This window comes from Lepidochelys olivacea (assembly GCF_965140295.1).
Source record: "Lepidochelys olivacea isolate rLepOli2 genome assembly, chromosome: 21".
Taxonomy (NCBI): Eukaryota; Metazoa; Chordata; order Testudines; family Cheloniidae; genus Lepidochelys; species Lepidochelys olivacea.
Window position 1 is genome coordinate 16,035,913 of NC_140431.1, and position 27,964 is coordinate 16,063,876.

The following is a 27,964-nucleotide window of genomic DNA, read 5'->3' on the forward strand; positions in this document are numbered from 1 at the left end:
AAGGAGCAAGGATAGGTCTGGTAGATTTACAACCATGTGGATCCTTTTGCATTTGAGCCTGGAAGTCACTGAGCAGCTCCTGAAGGTGCCAAGTGGCTCAAGTCTCATTAAAATCCATGGGAGCTGCAGGCATTCAACACTTCTGGGAGTTGCTCAGCACCTTGTCTCCTTTTGGTTTATTGTGGATGAGAAGGAAAAGAGTGAGCCCAGCCAGCACTCAAATATTCTTACAATCAGTGTTCTGTAAAAGCACCAATGAAGAGCTCCTTCTGTGTGTGTCATGACTCTAAACTAGTTATCTCTGGAGAATCAGGAAGAGAGATACCAAAAACAACTTACAAGGACTTCCCTCTGTGCCCAAGGTGGTGGACTGATATCATGAGACTCTCACCTATCACCTCCAGCTTTAGGCTGGCCTCCAGGGTTCCACTCTCATTCTTCAGCTTCACTTTGTAATCCCCACAGTCCTTCCTGTTGGTGCTGGAGATGGAAAGCCATGTGAAGCTGTCTGTCTTGTCAATATGGATCCTGGCATCATTCAGGAGCTCATCCCCGTCCCTTAACCACGTTGCTCTGACTGGCTTCCGGCCCTCGAATGGGATTTTAACCATGGCATTCTGCCCTGCCTTGACTATCACAGGCTCCTTCATCAGCTTTTCCAGAAGAGCCTTGTCAACATTTGGAGGATCTAAACATAAAAACTCAGCCATTCATAAATAGAATTGAAAGAGAAAAAGCTTATTTTGAGGGCAGAGCTGCTCTGAATTAACTGCTGCTAAATATTTTCAGCATTATTTAACCTGGTACTATTGGGCCTAATCCCAACAAAAATCACTGGAATTTATCATATGGCAGGTGGGGCTCAGGATCTCACAGGATTTAGATCTTCGGTTTTAGTTGCATACTTACCATATGCTCTGTATCCATACATGCACTGCAGGGTAATTCACCCTGTACAGAACAACAGCACCAGGCCCCACTTATGCCCTCAAAATATAATGTAAGTGAGGCCTAGACTTTGTTCTTGCCCCTGCACTGAGGTGAATTTCATCCAACATGCATAAATTAATTTGGAATTCAGTAAGCATGCATGTGAACTAAGAGACAGTTTTTGATTAAATCAGCTGGTCAAACCTTTGAGATAATGATACAGCACACTTAGAGATGCATATATTATAGAGATGTATTTGCTTGTTTAAGAGTGACATTTTCTTTAATTCTTATGAAGTCTTTTAGGTATAAAATTGTTCACTTTGCAGTGGCTAAATCTACCCCTAGCCACTGTCTGTCAGCTGTTTTTTTCTTTTAATTTCCCTGTTTTTCTTTATATTTTCTGCTTTTTTCACCCACCTCCTCATTTCTTTACAAACTAAAATCTGGGATATTAAATGCAATAAACTTTGTTCTTGCAAGATTAAGGCTCCACTATAAATTTGCAATTAGTTAGGAAATGCGCAATCTCCTTCACAAAAATTGGCTTTAGAGCTAAGAATCAAACCCACATCTCTTACATTCCACTTCATTTCTTTAACCACAAGGCCAGCCTTCTAACCAAAATACTGCTTTGTAAGATAATGAATGCATTACATCAGCGGTTCTCAGACTTTAGCAACCTGATGACCCCCATTTTGATTTAAAATTTTTCATTGACCCCCCTACTCCTCCACTCAGTCCCAGGCTCTGCCCACACTCCATCCCTTCCCCCAAGGACCCACCTCACCCCACCCCCACTCCACCCCTACCCCTTCTCTTCCCCGCCTCTTTCCATCCCCTCCCCCGAGCTTGCCCCATCCCTGCTCCTCCCCTTCCCTCCCATCGCCTCCTGCACGCTGCTGAATACCTGTTCCATGGCATGAAGGAGGCACTGTGAGGGAGGGAGAGGAGTTGATCAGCAGGGCTGGCAGCCCTGGACATGACTTGCGGACCCCCTGGAGTACCCTTGTGGACCCCCAGGGGTCCATGGACCCCAATTTGAGAAATTCTGCATTACATTTAAGCACATGCAGGCTAATACATTGCATTAGGAACATGAGCATTCCAGCTGCCTTTTTAACATCGAGGCAATGAAGCAATTTGAACAGACTTGCCTTCAACAAAAATAGATGCTTCAGTTTTGACACCTTCAGCTTCAAATTTATACTTCCCAGCATGACTCTCTTCTACTGTGTCTATCAGTTTGTGGACCAGCCCATATTTTTCAGAAGAGAGTTCATCCAGGCCTGTTAGCTGCTGTGTAAAGGACAGGGAGACATTTTTTCTTTACAGGAACTATCCAATATTTTGGCAGGACAAATGTCAGATGGGACTTTCCGGTTTATTAATATATCCAATATTTTGGCAGGACAAATGTCAGATTGGACTTTCCGGTTTATTAATATGGCTATTCAAAAGAAAGACTGGCCAGCCAAGAAGATAACACACTAGAGCCGACTGGAAAATTACTCTTGAACTTCAATTTTCACACACATCCCTTTTCATCAACATTTTTTTGGGGGGCGGGGGGGGTAGGAAAAGAAAATTTGGTCAACATTTTTAATAAAAAAATAATTTTCCATTAAAAATGTTGAACACTTTCTTTTCCTCAGAAAACTGAAAATGCAAACATTTTTGATGAAAATTTATTTATTTATTTATTTATTTTGGTGAAAATTTCCCTTCAGTTGAACTGTCATTTTTCCTCAAAAAAAAAAAATAGAATGGAAAAATGTTGACCATCTCTATAAAACACCCCCACCGATATCACAAACCTGACAATTTTTCTGCCTGGCCAAAGCAAATATTGTGGTCTTCTTGGCTTGCTTACAATCTTTTCTGGAAACTGGGTAGCACACCAAACGTATCAGCCAAATACAATGGAAGTGCAAAATTTCAAACTATTTGGATGATCAAATGCAGTTCAAAATATTAACAAAAGATACAGGGAAACACTTGTTTTTTTTTTTATTGGGAGACAAAGGGAATTGGACTTGGGAAATAAGAATGCTCGATGTGCCAAATGAAACTGAATACAAAATCCAGGTGTGACAAAGTGGGAATTTCCTGTAGTATTTTTATGAAGCCTCAGTTTTCCCCATATATAGCTTTTCTACTCAGTGGGAGAAAAATGATTAAGTTTGCTCTTGGGGCAAAGAGACATGTGGGAGGGGGTATGCCACTTAGCTGTCTGAGTGGACTGACTGGGTCATTAGAAGGACTGGCTAAGGTCAACCCTTATCAGTGGAAAATCTGAGAAGAACATAGAAAACCCTAAAGGCCATATCATTGACACCTAGCAATCAACACCCAGAGGAAGGAGCTTTCCCCCACCTCTCACCCCTGGGTTTGAACTCAGCATAGACCTACCTGGAAAACAAAGGACTGGGAGGTGACCAAAAGGCAGTAAAGAATTGGTTTCTGGAAGTGGCTGGGAGCTAGCTACGGGGACTGACTAAGGAAGTCAACAGAGCCTGAAAAGGGAGTTAACTACAGCTTGACTAGCGAATTACTCTGGCTTGACTAAAATGGACTATGCTTTAACTTTCGTTTCTCCATGCTAACCTAAGGACTTCCAGTGCTGTGTTCCTGTTGACTAATATATCCTGCTTTGTTTTGAAAACTCTGCTTGGGTGTCACTACAAATACTTGCTGGGGTGCATTAGTTCCTGAAGGGTGTACAAGACTCTAACCAGGAGTCCACTTCAGTGGGACTCGCTGAGGAGAGCTCATGGTATGAAACAGGAGTTCTGAAACCCAGAGGCTCCAATCTAGGAGGCGGTGAGGCAGCAGGGCAAGTGGGACTCCTTGGAGGTCTGCCACACTGACTGGGTTACTCCAAAAGATGATCTAAAACAGTGGTTCTCAAACTTTTGTACTGGTGACCCCTTTCACATAGCAAGCCTCTGAGTCTGACCCCTCTTATAAATTAAAAACACTTTTTTATATATTTAACACCACTATAAATGCTGGAGGCAAAGCGGGGTTTGGGGTGGAGGCTGACAGCTCACGACTCCCTGAGCGGTCCTGACCCCCAGTTTGAGAACCTCTAGTCTAAAAGCTGGGGTGTAGCACAGATCCTCTGTAGCAACAAGCAGCTCAAAACAGGGTATTTCATAGGAATCAGTGACTGTCTAGGGTTCCTCAGCTGTGTCCACCATAGCTCATCATTAATCCCCAGGTAAGATCCTATGTTTTGGTCACCATTGCTTAATTACTATGATATTCTTTGATTATTTAACTGGTAACCCTTCATGTAACCACTGATGGACCAATATATTCCCTACTAAGGGCCTGATCCAAAGTCCATTAAAGTCAATGTGAGTCTTTCCATTGACCTCAGTGGGCTTTGGAGCAGGTCCTAATATATCTAAGCTGTCTCCATTCCTCTCCATCCCTACTTCTAAAACCTGGTTCCATGCCTGGATCATTTCTCATCTGGACTACTGCAATCTCATCCTCAGTGACCTTGTAACCCAAACCATTCTCCTGCATTGTAATGAGACATTGCATCTAATTTGTCTTATCTTAAGTGGTGCTGAGCATTGATTTCAATGAGCACTGTGGATGGTCCACACCTCTCACAATCATATCTTCAACCTGAAGTTCCTTGGAGAAGGCACCTTGTTTTTCTTTGCATTTCTGAATGCACCTAGTATGTATATGTACTCTAAATAATCAGTAGTGGGGAGAAGAAAGGAGGCTTGTCCCTTCCCTGCCCATGTCAAGGAAAATGAGATGGGAAAAAAACCTCACAATACCCTCCTAGTGTAGATGTGAGAATGCAAATGGCCCTGTGGTGGGACTGGGGAGGAACCCTGCCCAATTCTCCTTGGGAGGCTTGAGCCAAACAGGCTCGGGTGCAATCCCACACAGGTCAGACTCAGTGGCCAGGGAGACTAGTCTGCTGCCTTCCCTTACAGTGGAAACTGGGGCACCACTGCACAGGACCCTGTCTCTCAGCCACATGAAAGTGGGGCAGAGTAAGGAAACACCTTGCCATAATATCGCATGAAAGTTGTAGCCAGCAAGTGAAATAAGTCCTTGGTGTCCCAAGAAAACAGTGAGTTATTGCACCCTTACCTCGAATTCATCTTTAAACCAGATTCCCTCCACCTGATCGTTATTGAGGCTGCAAGACAGCACAGTGGGTTTCCCTTTCTGGGCACTGACATCAGACAACCCTTTGTTGAAATGGCAATGTGATTCTGAACATACAGAGAGGAAAAGAGCCCACATTGGAAATGCACTGACCATTTGTTACACAAGAGAACATACTGGGGGAGTAACATCTGAGCACAAAAATGCCCGTGCAGATGGGAAGAACAGGCAGCACTCTTATAAAAAGAAGTCCTACAATAATAATCCCAAAATACTATTGAGCCAGATCCTCAGATGGTGTAAACTGACACTGATTTAATTGAGGTTGTGCTGATATACGTCAACTGAGGATCTGCCAACGTTCTGCATGCAAGTCAAGTCAATATAATGGACAAGTAGATACACTACAAGCTTGATTTTAAGTGTGTTGTATTTAAGTGGGCACACGTATCCCAATCCCTTATTCCCATAAGAAACTCAGCACAAAACCAGAAATATTTGGCATTATAGACCTTATCCACACTGAGTTAAGTAGTCTTTATTTTCATGAGCAGCCTCATTGACTTCAGTGGTGTTAGTCAGATAAGGCCAACGAATATGAGTAAGAGTTTTCTGGGTTGGATTTTATGTGCATTTTCATATAACAGAAAATTTGGCACTGAATGGGTCTCAGGGCTGTGGAAAAATGGAGATCTTTGCACTGGACATCATTAGAAACAATAAAGTAAAAGGATCTGTTTTGAACTACTGGGAGATGGCGAAGAAATATGGACACTTTACTTGAAAAGATATGGAAACTAATTTTTTGTGAACTGGATAATGCCTATTCCTTGTGTGCTTTGAGTCTGTTTATTTCATAGGAAGGAGTTAGAAGGGCTTAGAGGGGGGTTCCAGAGAGATCTCACAATATTTCTAAAGGCTATCATTAATATATACCGGTTCTATCACAAGGATCTCAAGGCACTTTAACAGACAGTTATAAATCTCTGCCCAACCTCCTGGAAGTGGTGAAGTTACTATCTCCATTTAAAGATGTGGAAGCTCAGACAAACATTTTCAAGTGTCCCCTTCCAGATGTGTTGAACGCATGGAGCTCCCATTGACTTCAGCTACAAGTTGGGAGCGTCAGCACTTCTGTAAATCAGATCCAAGTTAGGCACCCAAAACAGGAGATACCCAAAATCAGTGACCACTTTTAAAAATCTGGGCCTGTGATTTACTTAAGATCACAAAGGAAATTTATGGCACAGTCACAGGTAGAACAGAAAGCCTCCAAGTTCTCAGGCCTAGATCTCAACCACAAGATTATCCTTCTTCTCTAAAATACTAGAGCAATAGCACCATAAAAGCCATCAATGAAAAGTGAATACCCCTTGCTTCATCTTGGAGAAAACCTCCTCTTCTCTTCCAGTCTGTGTTTTTCAAGGTTTCTTCTGCACTTAGTCCCCTGGCATTAAGGCCTGATATCTGTCCTCTTCTGGCATCAGCCTGGACTCCACTATGATGGCCTGACATCTGATCATAACCCAGTGACCCTTCACCATGAACACCTGGCATTCTCCCATCAATGGAGCCATCCTGTAATTTACCTCCTGCACCAACAGCTGCTCCACCAAGGGCAGGATCCCTGCCACAAAGGGAACCCAAGTGTCCTAAACCACCATTACCACCACTGGCAACTGCTCCATCTAAGATGGAATCTCTGCTGTCAAGTGAATCCGTGCCCCAAGCTCCTATGAATGCACCACCAGTACCAGGCCCTGCCCCACCTAGTACTAAACCTTCGCTATGTATGGAATCCAACACACCTGCCCCACCTACTCCAGCACCAGCCCTGGTGCCACCAGACATACCATCCTTGTCAAAGAAAGACTCCATGCCCTCTGGACCACTTATACCAGCACCAGGCCCTGCTCCACTTACCTTACCATCCTTACCATAGAGAGACCCTATGTCTCCTGCACCTGCTGATCCAGCACCGACTCCGCTTAGCATGGCATCCTTGCCAGAGAGAGAACCCATGGTTCCTGCACCTACTGATCCAGCCCCAACTCCGCTTAGCATGGCATCCTTGCCAGAGAGAGACCCTATGTCTCCTGCACCTGCTGATCCAGCACCGACTCCGCTTAGCATGGCATCCTTGCCAGAGAGAGAACCCATGGTTCCTGCACCTACTGATCCAGCCCCAACTCCGCTTAGCATGGCATCCTTGCCAGAGAGAGACCCTATGTCTCCTGCACCTGCTGATCCAGCACCGACTCTGCTTAGCATGGCATCCTTGCCAGAGAGAGAACCCATGGTTCCTGCACCTACTGATCCAGCCCCAACTCCGCTTAGCATGGCATCCTTGCCAGAGAGAGACCCTATGACTCCTGCACCTGCTGATCCAGCACCGACTCTGCTTAGCATGGCATCCTTGCCAGAGAGAGAACCCATGGTTCCTGCACCTACTGATCCAGCCCCAACTCCGCTTAGCATGGCATCCTTGCCAGAGAGAGACCCTATGTCTCCTGCACCTGCTGATCCAGCACCAACTCCGCTTAGCATGGCATCCTTGCCAGAGAGAGACCCTATGACTCCTGCACCTGCTGATCCAGCACCGACTCTGCTTAGCATGGCATCCTTACCATAGAGAGACCCTATGTCTCCTGCACCTGCTGATCCAGCACCAACTCCGCTTAGCATGGCATCCTTGCCAGAGAGAGAACCCATGGTTCCTGTACCTGCTAATCCAGCAGCAGCTCCACCAACACCATGTCCACCTAAAATAGGATCCTTACCATAGAGAGAGTCTATCCTTCCTGCACTATCTAAACCAGTACCAGCTCCACCTAGCATAGGATCCTTACCACAGAGATAGCCCTCACCCCTTGAGTCACCTAAACCAGCACTGTGCATACCATTCTTGCCACAGAGAGCACCCGTCAGACCCCCTGCTCTTCCTAATCCAGCATCAGCTCCACCAGATATAGCATCCTTTCCTGAAAGAGTTTCCATCCTCCCTGGGCTACTTACACCAGCACCAAAACCATCCGCCCCGGAGCCAGCTCCACCTATCATTCCATTCTTACCGTAGAGAGACACCCCGCCCCCCGCACCACCAAAACCACTCCCAGCCCCAGCCCCAGCAGCACCAGCTCCACCTAGCATACCGTCATTACCATAGAGAGACCCTATGGCCCCTGGACTACCTAAATCATCACCACCAACACCAGTACCAGCCCCATCTCCACCTAGCCCACGATCCTTACCACCGGGAGACCTCATTCCTCCTGCACCACCTAAACCAGCACTGGTACCACCAATCTCAGCCTCATCTCCACCAGCCACAGCCCCAACTGCACCTAGCATACCGTCCTTACCACGGAGAGACTTCCTACCACATGCATCGCCTAGACCAGCGTCATGAGCGCCAGCCCCAGCAAGCATATCATCCTCATCATAAAAAGACTGTATGCCTCCTGCACCTGTTAATCCAGCACTGGTTCCACCTTTCATACCATCCTTACCACAGAGGGAGCCCTTGCCCCCTGCACCACCTGAGCCAGCACCTCCACCATCAAATGCACCCAGGATAGCAGATCTGCCACCAAGTGCACCCATGCCTCCAGCACCGTCTAGTCCAGCACCAACACTGGCTCCACCTAGCATAACATCCTTGCCATAGAGGGAGCCTGCACCACCTAGACCAGTGAGATCAGCGAGACCAGCACCCGCTCCCCCTAGCATGCCATCCTCACCACAGAGAGAACCCATGCCCCTTGCACTACCTAGTCCAGCACCAGAACCACCCGCTCCCCCTAGCATGCCATCCTCACCAAAGAGGGAACTTGTGCCCCCTGCATCACCTGAGCCAGCACCACCAACATCAGAGGCACCTAGTATGGCATCTCTGTCACCAAGAGCACCCATGTCTCCAGCACCATCTAGATGGTCTCCAGCACCAACACTGGCTCCAAGTAGCATACCATCCTTGCCATAGAGGGATCCTACACTCCCTGCTCCTCCTAACCCAGCACCACCAATGTTCGCACCGCCTTCCATGCCATGGAGAGATCCCAATTCTCCTGAGCCTCCTAACCTAGCACCAGCACCACCAAGCATGGAATCTCTACCGTCTAAAGAACCCAACCCTCCTGCTCCCCCTAATCCGCCACCAGAACCAGCTCCACCCAGCATAGACTCCTCGCCATAAAAAGAATGCAGATCCCCTTCTACTATTGCACTACCAAGACCAGCTCCACCTAACTTCAAGTCTTGCCCATGAATCTTTCCTAAACGTCCACATTCACTACTAGCCAAACCAAATTTATTCCCATTTGCCACTGAAACTCCATCTGTGCCTGCTCCAGAAAACTGGCCTTTCCCCATCCTTCCATCCTTCCCCACCCTTCCAGTTAGCCTATCTTGTCCCAAAGATCCATGTTGCCAATCAACATCCATTGAGGAGCCATAGAGGTCTCGACTACCATCTCGGTTACTTCCATACTGGCCATCTTTGCCCATTCTGGTGCTTTCAAGGTGGTTTTGATTCCCAAGGCCTTCTCCCTGTAGAAGTTCCTTAGCACCTTCTTCATCTAGTAACATGGACTTATCTGTCTGCCATCCAGTTTTATCTGTTCCATCTCCTTCAGTTTGTCTGCTCTTTCCTCTGGCAGCTGCATTGTAGACACATTGTTCGTTGATTGGAGAAGAAGCCATTCACAGGAAAGAAAAGACAAAAGCAATAGGAACAGTGAATAAAAATCTCACATAACACTGCAGCCACCAAATGAAATATCATGCCACTGTAATGAGAAATGTATGAAAGGGATGAAAATGAGAGTATTCAATTTTGCACTACGATTTTTATGATTTAATTCCAGGACATTTCACAATACAGAAATTTAATTTTTTGCACAGAGGACATTTTCACACCCAGAATATATAAAACTCAAAATCTTGCATGTTTCCAATGGAAGTTTCAGTCAGAATTTTATGTTTCTCAGACAAAAACCAACATTTTAAGTAGAAATGGGTCTGTTCTCACTCCAAAAAGAGACTTAAAGCTGACATGAAAGACAGTGCAACTTTTGCAGCTCCATTTTGTAAATTTCAGAATGAAATGGTAGTTTACAGAGTTTTGTTTCAATTATTTTACCCACCAAGCTTTTCTTATTTACTCATTTAGTTAAATGCATATAAAGGATGCCTAACTTGTATGTGATAGGCATCCCTGACAAAACTTAAAACATATATCCTCCCCTTCAAACAATGCCATACCCTCACAATCACAGTTCCCTCCCATTTTCATATGTGCCCTAATGCTCATCAGATTCAGGTTAGTTTGCATCATGGGAAGAGTGGAAGGGCCCTGAGAGAGATAGTCTCTCAACATTTTATTTTGGGGGTGAAGCAGTGTTTAGCCTGAGGATGGGCAGAGCCAAAGCCACATCTAGCTTTTCATCCACTGGGGGATGCTGTGGTTTTCAGAAGTACAGAGATAGCTGTTGCTGAGAGGGAAAGGGGCCCATTGAAAGTAAACAAGAAAGTCCGTTATGGCAGTTGGAGAGGAACATTCCATGCCCCTCCCGACTCTCCTTTGCTGAGGAGCAGAGACCTCCTCAGGAAACTTACACAGGGGAGTCTAAACACACCAGTGGGACAGCCAGTAAATGGAGACAATCAGAGTCCTCTTACAGGAGTTTGCATGGAGCCAGCAGTGACTGGCAGCAGCCAGCAGCCACGGGTAGTGGGCCAGCACAGACTCACAGAGATCAGTGTTGGCCAAGAGACACCCAGAGGATACCAGCAATAGCTAGCAGCCATCTTAGGCCACCTGGGGGTTGGTAGCAAACCTGATTGATCCTAAAGCCATTTTAGGGAGGCCCTGTCTCAGTAGCTCCAGCCTAGAGGTGTAGTGGGGCTGGAGCGAAAGGCCACTTCTGGCTGAATGTGTATCTATGGCAAGTTTAACAGGAAGCCTTCCCTGCAGACTAACCCCTGGCTCTCTGCTGGAGGGGTTTGTCCATCTCACTCAACAAGAGGAGCTGCTTTGAGGGAGGTCTAAGTAAAATAGCTGAAAACACTATCCAGGTATCCTGAGGTAGCCTTAAACCTTGAAGAGGCCTGGCTCTAACTAGGTAATGGAGCCTATCAGATTAGGAAGGATCAGTCATCAGTCAACCCCACAGTTCCTGTCATGAGAGGCTGAGGGGATACCATGGACACAAAGGCAACTTCTCCCTTGTACCCATCCCTCTCGTACCCATCCCTCTCCTGAATTCAACAAAAAGATCACATACCCAGTGGCTAACAATCCCCACCATACTCCAAAGTACAGGGCCTACTAGTTGAACTGCAGGTTTGGGGCCCTGACCCTCTAAATTTCCCACCCAAGGAGTAAAGACTCCAGTCCTATATATAGGTTAATATTTACTTAAAGTGTAGTTGTTCCTTAGGTAAGTTAAATAAGGATGTACACTACCAATTGTAAATATGGTTAACAGGCCAGAGGTCTGGGGGTTCAACTTTCCTCATCTGGTCCCAGTTGGGTTGAAGGTCAGCAACTTAATGAGGACAACAGATAGTTGATTTGGATAGCCTAATTAAGAGGACCCTACTTTAGAAATAGCAGCACTTGAATAGGAATAGTAGAGTTTCAGGTCAGAAAGGATATTTGTGATCATCTTGTCTGATCTATTGTGTAACACAGGCCAAAAATTTTCACCCTGTAATTTCTTCATCAAGTTCCTATATTGTGGTGGAGTTGGAGTGTATTTTTAAGAGAGATCCAGTCTTGATTTAAAATCTCCAACTGATGGAGAATCTATCTTATGGCAATAGGGGAAATGAGAGCTTGCAGGTTTTGTCAGTGTTCATAAGGAGGGGAGTTATTGTCTGATTGTCATAGTCCTACTGAAGAGGAAGGCTGAAGTTACTTTCTAACCTGCTTCCTACTTTCCCAGATAGCACTCCAGAGCCACCAGCTTAACAATCAACTCCCAACAGCAATCCATGTCTAACGGCAGGCCACCTGGTGACAAAGTTAGGTCCACCATAAGAAAGCAAAACTGAAGCTAAGGGAAGAATAGAGTGTTACTCACGTTCCACCTCCAGCCATGCACTAGAGGAGCAGATTCTTATATCGAGGGTGTAAGTCCCTTTGTCAGTGAGCTGTGTGTTTTTAATCACCAGCTGGTGGGTCAGGCCATCAGGAGAGATGGAGATTTTGTACTTGTCACTCTTCTCAATGGGATGTTTTCTATGCAGCCACATGGCATCATAGCAGGGGCTATATAGGCTGCATTCAAAGATGGCATTTCCTTGCTCATGGCAGTGCACTTCACTAAGCAAGCGTCGGAATCCCACAGGAATGACTGCAATGGCAAATCAAGGGCTATTAGTCATGTAACAGATTCTCCGTGACAGGCAGCTCAGGTCTTTCAGGGAGAAAAGCTATGCTGGAGCCTAGGAAAGTCTCCTACACTCTGGGAGGCTGTGAGAAGAGTGTGTTACATGCCCCCTAAAATGACCCTCCCTTCTATTATATTTTATACAAGAAATATACAAAAACATATCTTGAAGCAAAGTAATGTTGTTTCCCTCCTATTGGAGGCCACTATGGAAAGTTACAGTGGGACAGCTGCCACTTCCAGTCCCTCTGCAAATCTTGGATGGGATGGCTCATTTCCCTACAAGGACCAAAAAAGGAACAGCCTACTTCTATATCCAATGACCAGGGTGGGGTAGCGCCCATTCCCTTATAATGGAACGTGGTCTCTCCAAGTTAGGATTGAGGGCCATTGTTAGGAAAATGTGGGTGAAGGAGTTGCTTGACTCACTAGGACTAAATGTGGATGGATGGATGGATGAAAGAAAATTTGAAGTCAGCAAGCTTTTGCGCTGGCAGAAAGAACAGTTACCCGGAGATGTACGCCTTAGTCTACTTGTGAGTGGTACAGGAATATATTTTTTTTTTACTTAACTAGGTACCTATACCTTATCACTGTGGTGTCTGAGCAGTTCACAATCATTCATGGACTTTTAGCCTCACAACATCCCTTTGACAAAGAGGATTATTATCCCCATTTTACAGAAGGGGAACTGAGGCACAGGATAAATTAAGAGTCAAGCCCAAAGTCATATAAGAAGTCTGTGCTGAACTGAGAATTGAACCCATTGATCCTAAAACCTAATCCAGTGTCCTGTCCACATGACCACCTTTCCTACCCTTTCTCTCTTTGACACAAGTGTATTATTAGAGAGTAAGAGCCTTTGCCTGCATAGACTTCAGTGGCTATTGGTTTCCACTGCTGAGTTTGAAATTTAGTCCCAGATTAGATTTCCCATCTGCAATGGGTTCTTATCACATCCTGGCAAAGTGCATGTTTATAAAGCTCAGGTCCCTACAGTCAGCTTCTAGCTCAGTTGAGAAGACATCCACATCTTCCACTTTGATCTGGTACACGCCAGCATCTTCCAGCTGCAGGTGGTTGATGGTGAAGTTGTACTTTTTCCCTGCCTGCCTCAGACAGTGCTTTACTTTGTCATTGTTGAATCCATAATTGATCAGCTGGCCATCCTAAAGGGAGAAAAGAGGCAATTTGCTGAGTTAGAGCAATGCACTTGTTTAAATGGAAAGACATTAAATGGGTTTAAAGCACCAACCCAAGACTACCTGAATTCCTAAGTGCAATATGTTAAATGTGCAACACTCGGTTTCTAGCATACGGGACCCCAGAGGTCCAAATCCCTTCAAACACATTATGCCAAATTCATCCCTGGTACAACTCCATTTATGTCAATGAGTTATACCAGGGATGGCTGAGAACATAAGAATGGCCATATTGGGCCAGAGCAATGGTTCATCTAGCACAGTATCCTGTCTTCCAAAAGTGGCTAATGTTTCAAAGGGAATGAACAGAAGAGGGCAATTGTCAAGTGATCCATCCTCTGTTGTCCACTTCCAGCATCTGGCAGTCAGAGGCTTACGGACGTCCAGAGCATGGTGTTGCATCCCTGACCATCTTGGCTAATAGCCACTGATGGACCTATCTTCCAGGAACTTATCTAATTCTTTTTTTAATCCAGTTATATTTCTGGCTTTCACACATCCCTTGGCAACGAGTTCCACCGGTTGGCTGTGCCTTGTGTGAAGAAATACTTCCTTTTGTTTATTTTAAACTGGCTGCCTATTAATTTCATGGGGTGACCCCTGGTTCTTGTGTTATGTGAAGGGGCAAATAACACTTCCCTGGTCACTTTCTCCGCACCAGTCATGATTTTATAGACCTCGATCGTATCCCCCGTCGTTGTCTCTTTTCCAAGCTGAAAAGTCCCAGTCTTTTTAATCTCGTCTCATATGGAAGCTGGTCCATATCCTTAATCATTTTTGTTGTCCTTCTCTCTACCTTTTCCATTTCTAATAAATCTTCTTTGAGATGGGGTAAGCAGAACCGCTCACAGTACTCAAGGTGTGGGTGTACCATGGATTTATACAGTGGCATTATGATATTTACTGTTTTATTATCTAGCCTTTTCCTAACAGTTCCTAACATTCTGTTAGCTTTTTGACTGCCGCTGCACATTGAATGGATATTTTCAGAGAATTATCCAAAATGACTCCAAGATCTCTCTCTTGACTGGTAATTGCTAATTTAGACCCCGATCATTTTATATGTATACTTCAGATTATGTTTTACAATATGTATTACTTTAAGTTTGCATTTATCAACACTGAATTTCATCTGCCATTTTGTTGCCCAGTCACCCAGTTTAGTGAGATCCCTTTGTAACTCTTTACAGTCAGCTTTGGACTTAAGATCTTGACTAATTTTGTATCATCTGCAAATTTTGCCATCTCACTGTTTATCCCTTTTCCCGATCATTTATGAATATGTTGAACAGCACTGGTCCCAGTACATATCCCTAGGGGACTCAGCTATTTACCTCTCTTCATTCTGAAAACTGACCATTTATTCCTACCCTTCCCTCCCCACCAACTTTTAACCAGTTACTGATCTATGAGAGGACCTTCTGTCTTATCCCAGGACTGCTTGGTTTGCTTAAGAGCATTTGGTGAAGCACCTTGTCAAAGTTTTTTTGGAAAGTCCAAGTACGCTATATCCACTGGATCACCTTTGTCCACATATTTGTTGGCCCTATAGCCTATTATTGCTGATAATGGGCAGTTGCTGCTCATTGCTTATGAAAACTGACTTCACAATGAGCCCTGTACAGAACTCTCTTAAACGTAGGGTGACCCGACAGCAAATGTGAAAAATTGGGACTGGGGTGGGGGGAGGTGGGGGTAATAGGAGCCCATATAAGAAAAACACCCAAAAACCAGGACTGTCCCTATAAAATCAGGACATCTGGTCACCCTACTTAAATGAGGAAAAAACATTTATTTGCCTAATTCACATGGCGTTTTGAGGTTTAATTAGTTTCTTTTTGTAGCTTTGAAGATGTAAATGCTCAGGGTGCTTAGATGCTCTCCTAATGTGGATGGAATAGCTTGCGATCAAACTGCCTTCCAATCTGTGATTTTACTCACCATCTCCGCTACCACTTGTGGCTGCACGGACCACTTCCCCACCCATTTGTTTCATAGCTTCACAGAGTTTAAGGGCAGAAGGGACCATTAGTTCATCTAGTCTGACTTCGTCTATAACATAGGCCAGAGAATTTCCCCCAGTTATCGCTGTGTTGAGTCCAGTAACTTGTGTTTGGCTAAAGCATATCTTCCAAAAAGACACACAGTCTTGATCTGAAGACTTCAAGAAATGAAGAATCCACCACTTCCTTTGGTAGTTTGTTGCAATTGTTAATCACGCTCGCTGTTAAAAATGTGCGCAGTATACAGAGGTAAACCCACCTCGCTACTACTGTTCACCACTCCTTGCCTATACAGCCAAAGATCCCATTAGCTGTTTTTAATGCACTGAGAGTTCATTTGGCACTGCATAAATGTCTCTAAAACAGCTATAAAAACTGCTTACATAGGAAAGGCATATTAGGAAAATACTTAATGTAGTTTTAGCTGTTTCTGAATGCAATGTAGCAGCAGGAAATGAGGAAGAGGACTCAGCACCATGCGATCATCCTGCTGTTCATAAATCACCTGCACCACCAATGATCTATTGACCATGGCTGTGAAATTCTGTAACTAGGTGTATTTTTTAATTTCCTTCAGAGTCCTCTTTGATAGAAGACAAATTAGACAGGGACACAATGCCCATCAAAATGAATGAGACTAGTCTGAATTTGCTGATTTGAGACTGCAGGGATCAATTTATTGCCTGTGGGGTTCTTGAATTTCCATGGAGGACCCTGATGGACTTGAATATTCCATCTTTATTGTAACCCCTTCATCTTCTGCACTTCAGGTCTCATGCCACATCTACCAGCAGAGGACAACTGGATGGGACTCCCACTTCAATTATGGTCCTTAATCAATCAAAGGAGTTGCTATTGAGAGACACATTATAAAGCAATTCGTACACACTCAGTTGCTGCACAGTGAATCAGGCATGTTCTGAGTCAGATCTAAGTGACCGTTGTAATCTCAGCATGGCTTGATCTCGCCACTCCTTCTCCCACCTTACCTTGTACAGGTAAATTCTGCTCTCAGGATTTTTCAGGTCCATCTCTAGATGGAATGTAGCATTCCCCTCCTTATTGACCTTGATGTGCTTGAGGTTTGTGACACTGTAGATATACTGTGAAGGACAGACACAAGCACATGGTATATGATAGGGCTGGCTTTGGTAGATTTTCCATTAGATTGTCAAAATGGTGTGGAACCTACTTTACCCACCACTGTATCAGCGTAGCAAAAGGAACAGCACTAGCCCTCCACTTTTTGCTGCTTTAGGCAAGCTGGATAGTACCCAGCAGCCCCCTGGTCACTCATACACAAAGCAGACACTATTGGTCCAATTTTCAAATATGGTTGTCTGTATCGGTTGACCTAATTCTACATTTGAGTGTGTAAATCAGCACAAGCTGCACAGGCACTCAAATACAAAATTCAGCACCCAGGTTTTAAAAAATGGGCTCCCTAGTACCAATTCCACCAATACCTTGCAAAGTGAAGTCTACTGAAATTACAGGAGTTACACACAGGTCAGGCTGGAATTGAGCCTTCTTTGTTGTATTGCTGCTAATGTTTTGCTGTCCTTGGGTAAAATGTTCAAAAGCATGTAAGTGACTTAGGAGCTTAAATCCCATTTTCTAAAGTGATTTAGGCCCAGAAGAGCTTAAGTCTAACTGAAATCCAATGGTTTTTCAAGCTTTGTCTTACCTGTTGTTGCTTGTCCTCTCTGTCCTTCCTCATCTGCTGAAGCTTCCTCAGCATCCCCCGGAAGTCAACAATCCCATACTTTAAACAGATTTTCTCATAATCCTTCCTATCGGCATTCAGCAGCAGCTGCCAGACCTGTTCCATGTCAACTTCCTTCTGTGCAGGTAGTGGAGTTCTAAGGAACAGTCAAAGGAGGAGAATCTGGGAGTTTAGATAGGCAACGGGGAGCACCTCTTTCCTCTTAATTTACCCCTCTTTCATTCTTCATCTCCACCCTTTCTGGAGGTCATATCCACCAGCAGATGAAGACTAGACAGGATGGGAATCTTTCTGAGACACACTGATGCTGCTCCTTAATTGGCCAGAGGTGTTACTGTTGGGATACAGGCAACATGTCTCTGTACCTTTTTCAGCCATTTCCCCAATAAGTTCAGAGTGAGCTAAAATGCAGGAGCAGAAGAGACAGAAGATTCCACAAGGCAAAATTTGTGAGACAAGATAGCATCAACAGCACAGCCCTGTAGGTGCCTCCTACTGGAGAGCGCTGGGACCTCAGCCCCAGAGCCAGTAGCAGAGCACCTTCTACGTGGTGACTCCAGACAAACAGAAGCAGGTAGTGTTGCCCGGATGATCTGTGAAGGGTGGATAGTCACCCCTGCCACAAAGGTGAAACAAGTATCTTTTATGACACTGGTCTTGCCCCGGGGCCACTCACCGCTTCCTTAATATTTTCCTGAAGTCCTGCAACTCTTTCTTCAGGTCTGTAAGAAAAAGAAATGGCAGGATGTGAAAATGGAGTCACCCAACAGGACGTAACACAGAACCAAAAAGAGCTTTAGAAAAACTAAGGCCACCATGATGCAAAGTGGCCACTAATAGGTGTCCAAATTGAGACATCTTAGGCTACTTCTGAAAATTTAGCTGAAAACGCACTATTGCAGCTAAATGGTGAGCTGTCTTTTAGATACCCTTTAGTCCCTCTAGCGCACCCTTTAGATGAAGGCCTGTCTTCCTCTCACTTTTCCCACGGTCCAACCACTCTGGGACTGGATCTCTGGGTGGCAACCCATTAACACAACAGGTCTAACTGGGCTTGGCACCTATAAACCATTTTTCTCTTGGGGCTTGTGACCTGCACCTGATTAAAGTGACTCAAAAACAGCTTCTTCAGAAACAAAGCGTTATTTATTCACCCGTAACAAGCAGAGAAAAGGGATAAAACAACAAAAGGCCTATACAACTGTGTCTTACCTAAACTTTATTCTTTTCTTGTAAGTTTTGGGTAAGTTCCACTCAGCTCAGACACCCCTTTTCCTGAGAAAGACAGACAGCTCCTGAAGTATTCTCTGTCTCTCTCTGTCAAAGATCCATCTCCAGCCTCTACTGCCTGCTCAATCCCCCTTCCTTTCTACGCCAGGGACTTTAATAGTTTAATATCCCCTTTGATCCCAGATGTGGGCCTGAGAAAAATAAACCTTGCTAGCGGAGTTGGAGTCAGACAAGTGGACATTCTCTTATTATTAGCTTCCCCACTGTTTCTCTCTGATGGTACCTTTTCTTTGCCATTGTTCTATTTCTTGTTTGTTTCCCCTAATAGTCTCCTTTGATTCTCCTTTTTGCAGCCAGGCTGGATAATATCAAGCAGGTTAACTGAAGTGCGTATGATATTCATAAAACATAATACAGATAGCTCTCTTGTTCTCCACACTTACCCTCCTGAGGCTCAGTGGGGAATGGTTTTGTTGTTTTCTTGAAACTAACTGATGAGTTGGGAGAGGAGACAGAGCAAAGAAAGAAAAGAAATAAAAATCATTAGGTAACCGTGATAATAATACTAACAAGCTTTAATACTTATACAAGTGTCTTCCATCCCCGGATTTCTAATCAGTGAAAGTCACAGGGAAATCCTAGCCTGGATTTGTGTGTCCACGTGTCATGAATTCCCAATAACTCCCAGTTATTATTAAATATTTGTATTATAGCAGCACCTAGAAGCTCCAACCAAGATCAGAACCCCTTTGAGCTAGCTGTACATACACATAGGAAGAGGCTGTCCCTGCCCCAAAGAGCTTATAATCGAAATTGATAAAGGAAATATTACCACCCCCATTTTACAGATGGGGAACTGAGGCCCAAGAAGACTAAAAGTCTTGCCCAGGGTCACACAGCAAGACTGCAGCAGAGCCAGACACTGAACTTGGAGCTTTTGAGTCACAGGCCAATACAAAAACCACACGACCAACCTTTGTCTGTCTTAGAGTAACAGCCGTGTTAGTCTGTATTCGCAAAAAGAAAAGGAGGACTTGTGGCACCTTAGAGACTAACCAATTTATTTGAGCATGAGCTTTCGTGAGCTACAGCTCACTTCATCGGATGCATACCGTGGAAACTGCAGCAGACTTTATATACACACAGAGCTGCCGAGCAGCCTCTTGTTCATATTCCGACCTATTCATGATGACAACAGCACCTCCTTTGTCAGCCTTTTTGATTATGATGTCAGAGTTGTTTCTGAGGCTGTGGATGGCACTGCGTTCCGCATGGCTGAGGTTATGGGGCACGTGATGCTGCTTTTCCACAATTTCAGCCCGTGCACATCGGCGGAAGCACTCTATGTAGAAGTCCAGTCTGCTGTTTTGACCTTCAGGAGGAGTCCACCTAGAATCCTTCTTTCTGTAGTGTTGGTAGGGAGACCTCTGTGGATTAGTATGTTGTTCAGAGGTATTTTGGAAATATTCCTAGAGTGGTCACTTTGGATGAGCTATTACCAGCAGGAGAGTGAGTTTGTGGGTGTATGGGGGTGGAGGGGGGTGAGAAAACCTGGATTTGTGCTGGAAATGGCCCACCTTGATTATCATGCACATTGTAGGGAGAGTGGTCACTTTGGATGAGCTATTACCAGCAGGATAGTGAGTTTGTGTGTGTGTTTTTTGGAGGGGGGTGAGGGGGTGAGAGAACCTGGATTTGTGCAGGAAATGGCCCAACTTGATTATCATGCACATTGTGTAGAGAGTTGTCACTTTGGATGGGCTATTACCAGCAGGAGAATGAATTTGTGTGTGGGGGGGGTGGAGGGTGAGAAAACCTGGATTTGTGCTGGAAATGGCCCAACTTGATGATCACTTTAGATAAGCTATTACCAGCAGGACAGTGGGGTGGGAGGAGGTATTGTTTCATGTTCTCTGTGTGTATATAAAGTCTGCTGCAGTTTCCACGGTATGCATCCGATGAAGTGAGCTGTAGCTCACGAAAGCTCATGCTCAAATAAATTGGTTAGTCTCTAAGGTGCCACAAGTACTCCTTTTCTTTGTCTGTCTGTTATTCTATCCATCACCAAAGTAGGAGGAGTGACTGAAGAAGTCCAATCTCCTGTGTGTACAACACTCCCTCTCCTAGAGAAAGGAAACCTGGACAATGCTCTGAGCAACCACCAGCATAGACTGTTCTCTGTGAAAGTCAAATCAGATGGTTTTCACACAGGACCCAGCCAGTCCTACCTTGTATAACCTTGAGGCCAGCAATGCATGCAGCTTCCCCATACTCATTCACAGCAGAGCAATGGTACAAATCAGTATCTTCTGCAGAGAGTTTGTTTATCTTAAAAAGAAGAAGATAGTATGAGCTGGCAGCAGCCTGCAATGGTGAATGGGGAATCTGCCCCTCTTCCCAGTTGCTCATCTCCTTATGAAGTAGCTGCAAAGTATTGTCCTCGATCCTCTTTCTGTTCCCAGGACATTCCTAAAAGCTTTGTTTGCTTTAGTGCTGGGTGTTATTGCAGATTCAATGCCACCCATACTCACTTCCATCCATGATCCATCTAGACAACTGTGCTCCTCTGGGACAATTCAGTTTACAAAGCCCAGGGTGAAGTTCCTGCAACTTGACTCTACATAGCTCCTCCAATACACCCCAGTCTTGACCTCTAACACCCCCTCCTGTTCCAGTCCTGAGTTCCTTGGACAGAGATCTGCTGATGCCCTTCAATCCTGAGCTGCAGCACTTTCTGCTATTCTGGTCCTGGGTTCCGTACACAGCTCTGTTGATGTCCAGACCCACAGCCCCCCTGCTATCCCAGGCTGGGTTTCTCTCTTCCTATCTCTTTCTCTCTGCTATGCTGGGCCCAATATGCCATAGCTGACCCTTACCTTCAGGATGAACTCGTTTGTAATGCCACTGAAAGACATTTGGTATTTGTCAGGATTGTTCATTTCTTCTTTGCTCCGCCTCCATATCACCTTGGGTGGGGGTTCACCCTTAACCACAGCCCTGAAGATGGCATTTTTACCTTTCAAAAGAGGCAAAAAATTAGTCACTTAGGGGAGGAGGAAGGAGCCTGGATAAAATAGGACTAAGCAACAGTTGACCTGACTGCTTTTCAGAAAGCTGACTTGGAAAGTGTCTTTCAAACTCATCCACTGACCAATAGGATTCCTTCCCTGAATTTTTATTTCTAGGCAGAAAATGCATTTTTCGTAGGACTGAGTTTAAGCCTAAAACTTCAGATCCAGATCTGGATTTCAACCACACCAACATTTGTGGGGGTGTGGGGTGGATTTGGGGGTCCACTTCAGGCCCAACTTGATTTTTTCCCACATGTTAATGTTACAAGAACCTTAATGTTCTGTTAGAAAAGTGTGTTGGGGGGTTGGGTACATAATCTATTAAGGTTGTTGCATATGAATTTTAAGGATCTCAGTTCGAAACCTTGTAACATGCTGGGTACGCCCACACTGAGACAGCTACTGATGAGAGCTCTGCTATTTAGCCATGTCTGGCCACCAGTCTGGCAGACGCACCACCATCAGCAAATAGCACCAGTGATTCCAATCATCAGTGGATATAAAGGGAAAGGACAGTTTTAAACAAGAGAGAGATCCCTAATCCAGCATAAAAACTCTATTCAGTATTTGGAATTGATGTCCTCTTAACAGAGAAATTTTCGTTAACCCTTTATGAGCAATCAGGCTCTACCCTCAGTGCAAAACAGTTATGCCATATTCCCTGCATTGTCTCAGCATCTTGTCCATTTGGCTTATGCTGACTCCACACAGCTCCCGCCTCTTCTTTTCACCTTGAGAGACACATTGGTTACTTTTGCAATCTTCCCAACACATATGCAGCAAATTGTCCCAAGCACAGACAGTAAATCTGTGACCACTAAATGCTACTTTCTGAGGGTCCCTTTTGCATAGCAGATGTGAGGACAGTAGAGGTGGTCAGAAAATGGTCTTTGTTTCCAGAGAAAAGTTAGAATTTTTATGGAAAAACAATTTTTTTCCAGTTTTCAGCCCCAAACGGCCAAAAACTAAAAATTATTTTCCAACAAAAAATTGAAACTTTTCACAGAAAGCAGACCCTTCCCGATGACAGTTTTCATTTTGTTCAAACTCCAATTTTCTGTTGGAAAAAAGTTTCAATAGAAAATTTTTGACTAACCTTAGGCAGGGACCATCCATACAGCGCCTAGCACAACAGGATCCTATAGTCCATGCCTGGGGCCTCTGGCATTATGCAAATACAACTAAACATAATAATAAAGGACCACATTTATTGCGCGGTTTCAGAGTAGCAGCCATGTTCGTCTGTATTCGCAAAAAGAAAAGGAGGACTTGTGGCACCTTAGAGACTAACCAATTTATTTGAGCATAAGCTTTCCGATGAAGTGGGCTGTAGCTCACAAAAGCTTATGCTCAAATAAATTGGTTAGTCTCTAAGGTGGCACAAGTACTCCATTTATTGCGAGGTGGCCCTGGTAAAAATCTGGGGTACCACTAGGGGGCATTGCATCCCTCTACAAAAGGCACAACAGTCCATGGACAAGTGACATTGTATGGAGAGATTTCAGAGTAACAGCCATGTTAGTCTGTATTCGCAAAAAGAAAAGGAGTACTTGTGGCACCTTAGAATCTAACCAATTTATTTGAGCATAAGCTTTCGTGAGTTACAGCTCACTTCATCGGATGCATACTGTGGAAAGTGTAGAAGATCTTTTTCTACACACAAAGCATGAAAAAATGGGTGTTTACCACTACAAAAGGTTTTCTCTCCCCCCACCCCACTCATTAACCAATTTATTTGAGAAGAATATCAGGGTTGGAAGGGACCTCAGGAGGTCATCTAGTCAACCCGCTGCTCAAAGGGTTTTGTGGGGGGGGTTGGGGGAACCTGGATTTATGCTGGAAATGGCCCAACTTGATTATCATACACATTGTAAGGAGCGTGATCACTTTAGATAAGCTAATACCAGCAGGAGAGTGGGGTGAGGGGAGAGAAAACCTTTTGTAGTGGTAAATACCCATTTTTTCATGCTTTGTGTGTATAAAAAGATCTTCTACACTTTCCACAGTATGCATCCGATGAAGTGAGCTGTAGCTCATGAAAGCTTATGATCAAATAAATTGGTTAGTCTCTAAGGTGCCACAAGTACTCCTTTTCTTTGTATGGAGAGAGAGGAGAAAACTGAAACCTGCAGGTGCTGGAAATCTATTCATTCTGCAGAGTTAGGGACTTTACACAGGCTTTGCCACATTCTGCAGAGTCCATAAATACAATCTGAAACACTGCTCTAGGGCCCGATCCAAAGTCTATTGAAATCAACGGGAGTCTTTCCACTGATTTCAGTGGGCTTTGGATCAGGCCTTTGGTGATGATGAACTGGCCTTCCTGTAAATACCACACACTGCAACCCAGGGACGGACTTACACCTGACGCGCCCCTAAGCACAACATGTTTAGCATTCCCCTGCCTACAGCTGACGTTCATGTTTTCCGTAAAAAATTAAACACAAGCAAATATAAACACAGCCTCCCTGGGAAGGCACAAGACCATGTACATAGGGTTGCTAACTTTCTAATCGCACAAAACCAAACACCCTGCCCCACCCCTTCTCCAAGGCCCCACCCCCACTTGCTCCATCCCCCCTCCCTCTGTTGCTCACTTTCTCCCACCCTCACTCAATTTCACTGGGGCAAGGGGTTCAGGTGCAGGAGAGGTGTGAGGGCTCAAGCTAGGGGTATGGGCTCTGGGATGGGGCCAGAAATCAGAATATCAGGGTTGGAAGAGACCTCAGGAGGTCATCTAGTCCAATCCCCTGCTCAAAGCAGGGCCAACACCAACTAAATCATCCCAGCCAGGGCTTTGTGAAGCCAGGTCTTTAAAACCCCCAAATCAGGGGTTCAGGGCACAGGAGAGGGCTCTGGGCTGGGGCAGGGGGTGGGGGGAAAGGGCTCCAGCTGCGGGTGTGGGCTCTGGGTTGGGCTGAGGGATTTGGGGTGCAGGAGGGGGCTCTCGGCTGGGGCTGAGTGGTTAGGAGTGCGGGAAGGGGTGAGGCCTCTGGGCTGGGGCCAGGGATGAGGGGTTTAGGGTGCAAGAGGGGGCTCCGGTCTGGGGCAAGAAGTTGGGGTGCAGGGGGGGTGAGGGCTCCGGCTAGGGGTTTGGACTGTGGGATGGGGATGAGGGGTTTGCAGTGCAGGAGCGGGCTCCGGGCTGAGGCCAAGGGGTTCAGAGTGTGGGAAGGGGTGAGGGCTCTGGCTGGGGGTGTGGGCTCTAGAGTGGGGCTGGAGATGAGAGGTTTGGGGTGCAGGAGGGGGATTAGGGCTGGAGCAGGGATTTGGAGTGTGAGGGGGGTTGCTCCGGGAGGGAGTTTGGTGCAAGAGGGGACTCCAGGCTGGGGCAGGGGGTTGGGATGAGGTGGGGATTAGGGCTCCGGCTGGGGTGGGTGGGCTCTGGGGGGGGCCCGGGGATCAGGGGTTTGGGGTACAGGGAGAGCTCAGGGCTGGGGCAGGGTGTTGGGGGGGGTGCAGGGTGCCGGCTCCAGGAGGGAGTTTGGATGCAGAAGGGGACTCCAGGCTGGGGCAGAGGGTTGGGGTGCAGGAAGCGGGGTTCCAGCGGTGTTTACCGCCGCTCCCAGGAACTGGCCACCAGGTCCTTACGGCCCTAGGCGCATGGGTGACCCCCACAGCTCCCACTGATCTCGGTTCCTGGCCAATGGGAGCTGTTTAGCCAACAGTTTGGGCAGGGGCAGCACGCAGAGCCTCCCTGGCTGCCCATACGCCTAGGGCCGCAGGGTCCTGGCAGCCACTTCCCTCAGGCCTGGGCCCTCGCTGCACCACCAACCGGACTTTTAACGGCCCAGTCGGCAGTGCCAACTGGAGCCACCAGGGTCCCTTTTCAACTGGGCATTCCGGTCAAAAAACAGACATCTGGCAACCCTACATGCACAGTGCTCCCAGCCCGAGCCGTGGTGCAGCCCACCCACCCCAGGTGAGGTGTAAGGGAGGACTGCACCTTTCCCCATGGTGAGCGGTCCCCGGGTGTCTTCCATCCCTCCTGCAGCCCAGCGCCGGCCACGCCCCTCCCACTCTCTCCTTGGCATGGGGCAGAGGCAGCATGGCGGTCAAGACTGGGAAGGGGCTGGGATGCTCCCAGCACCTTCAGCAGCTGCCCCACCCAGCTGTGGCTCACAGCATTCCCCAGGCAGGCTGACTCGGATGCTGACCCGACTCCAGCCCTACACGCTGGGTGGCCACCAACCCACGCCAGGAGCCCAGCTGCCAGCAGGAGAGCTGTATGGATTAACTTTAACTTTAACTTTAACTTTTAACCCATTTTTAACTTTTAGGAACCCCTAGAGCATCGGCGACCCTAGGCATGTGCCTAACTGGAAATCCGGCCCTGCTGCAACCTCAATCACACTACTTGATGTAGTGGGGCCAGCATCACACAAATGGAGGTATCCGTCCCTCCTGCCACCCCTCACTTTAATGGGGGCTTAATCTCAACACTGAGCTTTTTAAATGCTTCAGCGGAAAGTGAAAATAAATCAGCTCAAGTTGCTGAAGTTTCTACTGTAAAACATTTTACTCTGATCACGTGGAAGTAGATCAACGTGCTGTAGAGTCCAAATGACTCTGTTTATACCTTATGAGCCAAATTCTGATCTCACTTACATGGTGTAAAGCAATAATAACTCCACTGCCATCAAGGGAGTTACTCCAGACTTATACCAATGTGACTGAGGCTTTAGCTACACAAGAAAATTGTACTGAATTAACTGTTTCAAAACTGACAATTAAATCGATAGTTTTCTCATGCAGGCAAGGGCTGAGATCAAGAATCTGGCTCTGTGAGATTAACTGTTTCTTAAGAGAGTCTCACCTTCCTGTAATGTTAGGGTGATGGGTTTTCGCTCAAAGTCAGGCGTGCTACATCCTTTTGGAATAACTTCAACAAACTGCTTGATGGTCACCCCTGGGATGGCAGATTTCTTGCAGGGTTTCACTGGAGAAAAAAAAAATTAACATGAATTCAAGTTACACTGTGAACACTTCAGGGCAGGAAGTGTCTCTTAATATGTCTATATATGATGCCCCGTACAATGGGGCACAGCTCGCAGTTGGGACCTCTAAGCACTGCTGTAATACAAATTCGTAAAAAGAAATAGAGATCTGAACAGCAACAGTCAGATGTGGATCTAGACATTCCTCAAGTTCTGGGTGTTCAGATCAGAGATTTTAATTTGACCTGACAAGATATAGTTCCCTGACAGAGGACACATCACATATTAAACACAAACTACACGAAGGCAAGAATGGCTCATTTCTGATGAAGATCATAGGTCGAATTCACAGTTTCTTGGTTTGTTGTTCTTTCTCACCTGTCCTACAGCTTTCCATTGTCATTCTGGAGGCCAGCGCTACAGCTTAGTGGATTCTCCTGCAAAATAGAAGACAGTTTCATTGCCTGGGGAGGTTCATAACTCCTGGGGTGTGTGGAAAGACCTAATACCCAGAAGCTATTTAAAATCTTTTCCTTATTTTGCCTGCATCAGTTTGCCCCATCCTCAGCTGCTAGACCCCAGCACTCGGGAGGAGAAAGCCTTGTTAATTAGCATACCTCCACCACTTATTCCTCAAAGAATCGCCTCCAGGCATCAAATTCCACCTCCACTACCCTTGATCTTTTCATTATTGCTTATAAACTATCAGTATGTTATCATTGAAGTAACCAAGCTGTTAGAGGACTAAACCGGATTATTTATTCAAGCCAATTTACACATATAATAATAACATTCCACCATTGCATCTCCGTATTCCCTTGATTCCTTCCCCCAGATGCTGCCTAGTGTTCTCAGGTTGAAAGAACTGGGCACACTTAGTCTAAAGGAGAGAAGGTTGACAGGGAAACTTAAAACAGTCTTCAAATATATAAAAGACTGTTACAAAGAGGACAGTGTTCAATTGTTTTCCATATCCACCAAGTGTAGGGCAAGAAGTAATTGGCTTGGTTTGCAGCAAGGAAGATTCAAGTTAGATATTAGGAAAACCGTTCTAACTCTAGGATACTTGAGCACTGGAACAGATTATGAAGGAAGGTTATGAAATCCCCGTTATTAGAGGTTTTAAAGAACAAGTTAGACAAACACCTGTCGCCAGGGATGGTCTGGGTTTACTTGGTCCTATCTCAGTGCAAGGGAATGGACGATGACCTTTGAAAGTCCCTTCCAGCCCTACATTTCTATGATCCCCATGTGCATCTCACAACTTAATTGGGAAGAATAGCTTAATTTGGCTAGTAAAAATAATGGGGACACTTGCATTTTACTGT

At 45.6% G+C, this 27,964-nt stretch overlaps 1 protein-coding gene across 1 annotated transcript in view; it reads right to left on the bottom strand.

Moving 5' to 3' along the window:
* The window catches only part of IGFN1 (immunoglobulin like and fibronectin type III domain containing 1), a 75,650-nt gene extending 48,581 nt beyond the window's left edge, over positions 1-27,069 (bottom strand). Inside the window, exons 1-14 of the mRNA XM_084611588.1 lie at positions 27,015-27,069; positions 26,516-26,638; positions 21,505-21,644; positions 20,857-20,956; positions 18,075-18,120; positions 17,360-17,534; positions 16,662-16,775; positions 13,465-13,636; positions 12,159-12,431; positions 9,463-9,731; positions 7,590-7,764; positions 5,056-5,180; positions 2,088-2,226; positions 392-688 (exon numbers count right to left, since the gene is read on the bottom strand). Coding sequence (XP_084467714.1) covers positions 392-688; positions 2,088-2,226; positions 5,056-5,180; positions 7,590-7,764; positions 9,463-9,731; positions 12,159-12,431; positions 13,465-13,636; positions 16,662-16,775; positions 17,360-17,534; positions 18,075-18,120; positions 20,857-20,956; positions 21,505-21,644; positions 26,516-26,638; positions 27,015-27,039 — 2,173 coding nt within the window. The 5' untranslated portion in view covers positions 27,040-27,069. The remainder of the gene's footprint in view (positions 1-391; positions 689-2,087; positions 2,227-5,055; positions 5,181-7,589; positions 7,765-9,462; positions 9,732-12,158; positions 12,432-13,464; positions 13,637-16,661; positions 16,776-17,359; positions 17,535-18,074; positions 18,121-20,856; positions 20,957-21,504; positions 21,645-26,515; positions 26,639-27,014) is intronic.
* Between the last annotated feature and the right edge of the window lie 895 nt (positions 27,070-27,964).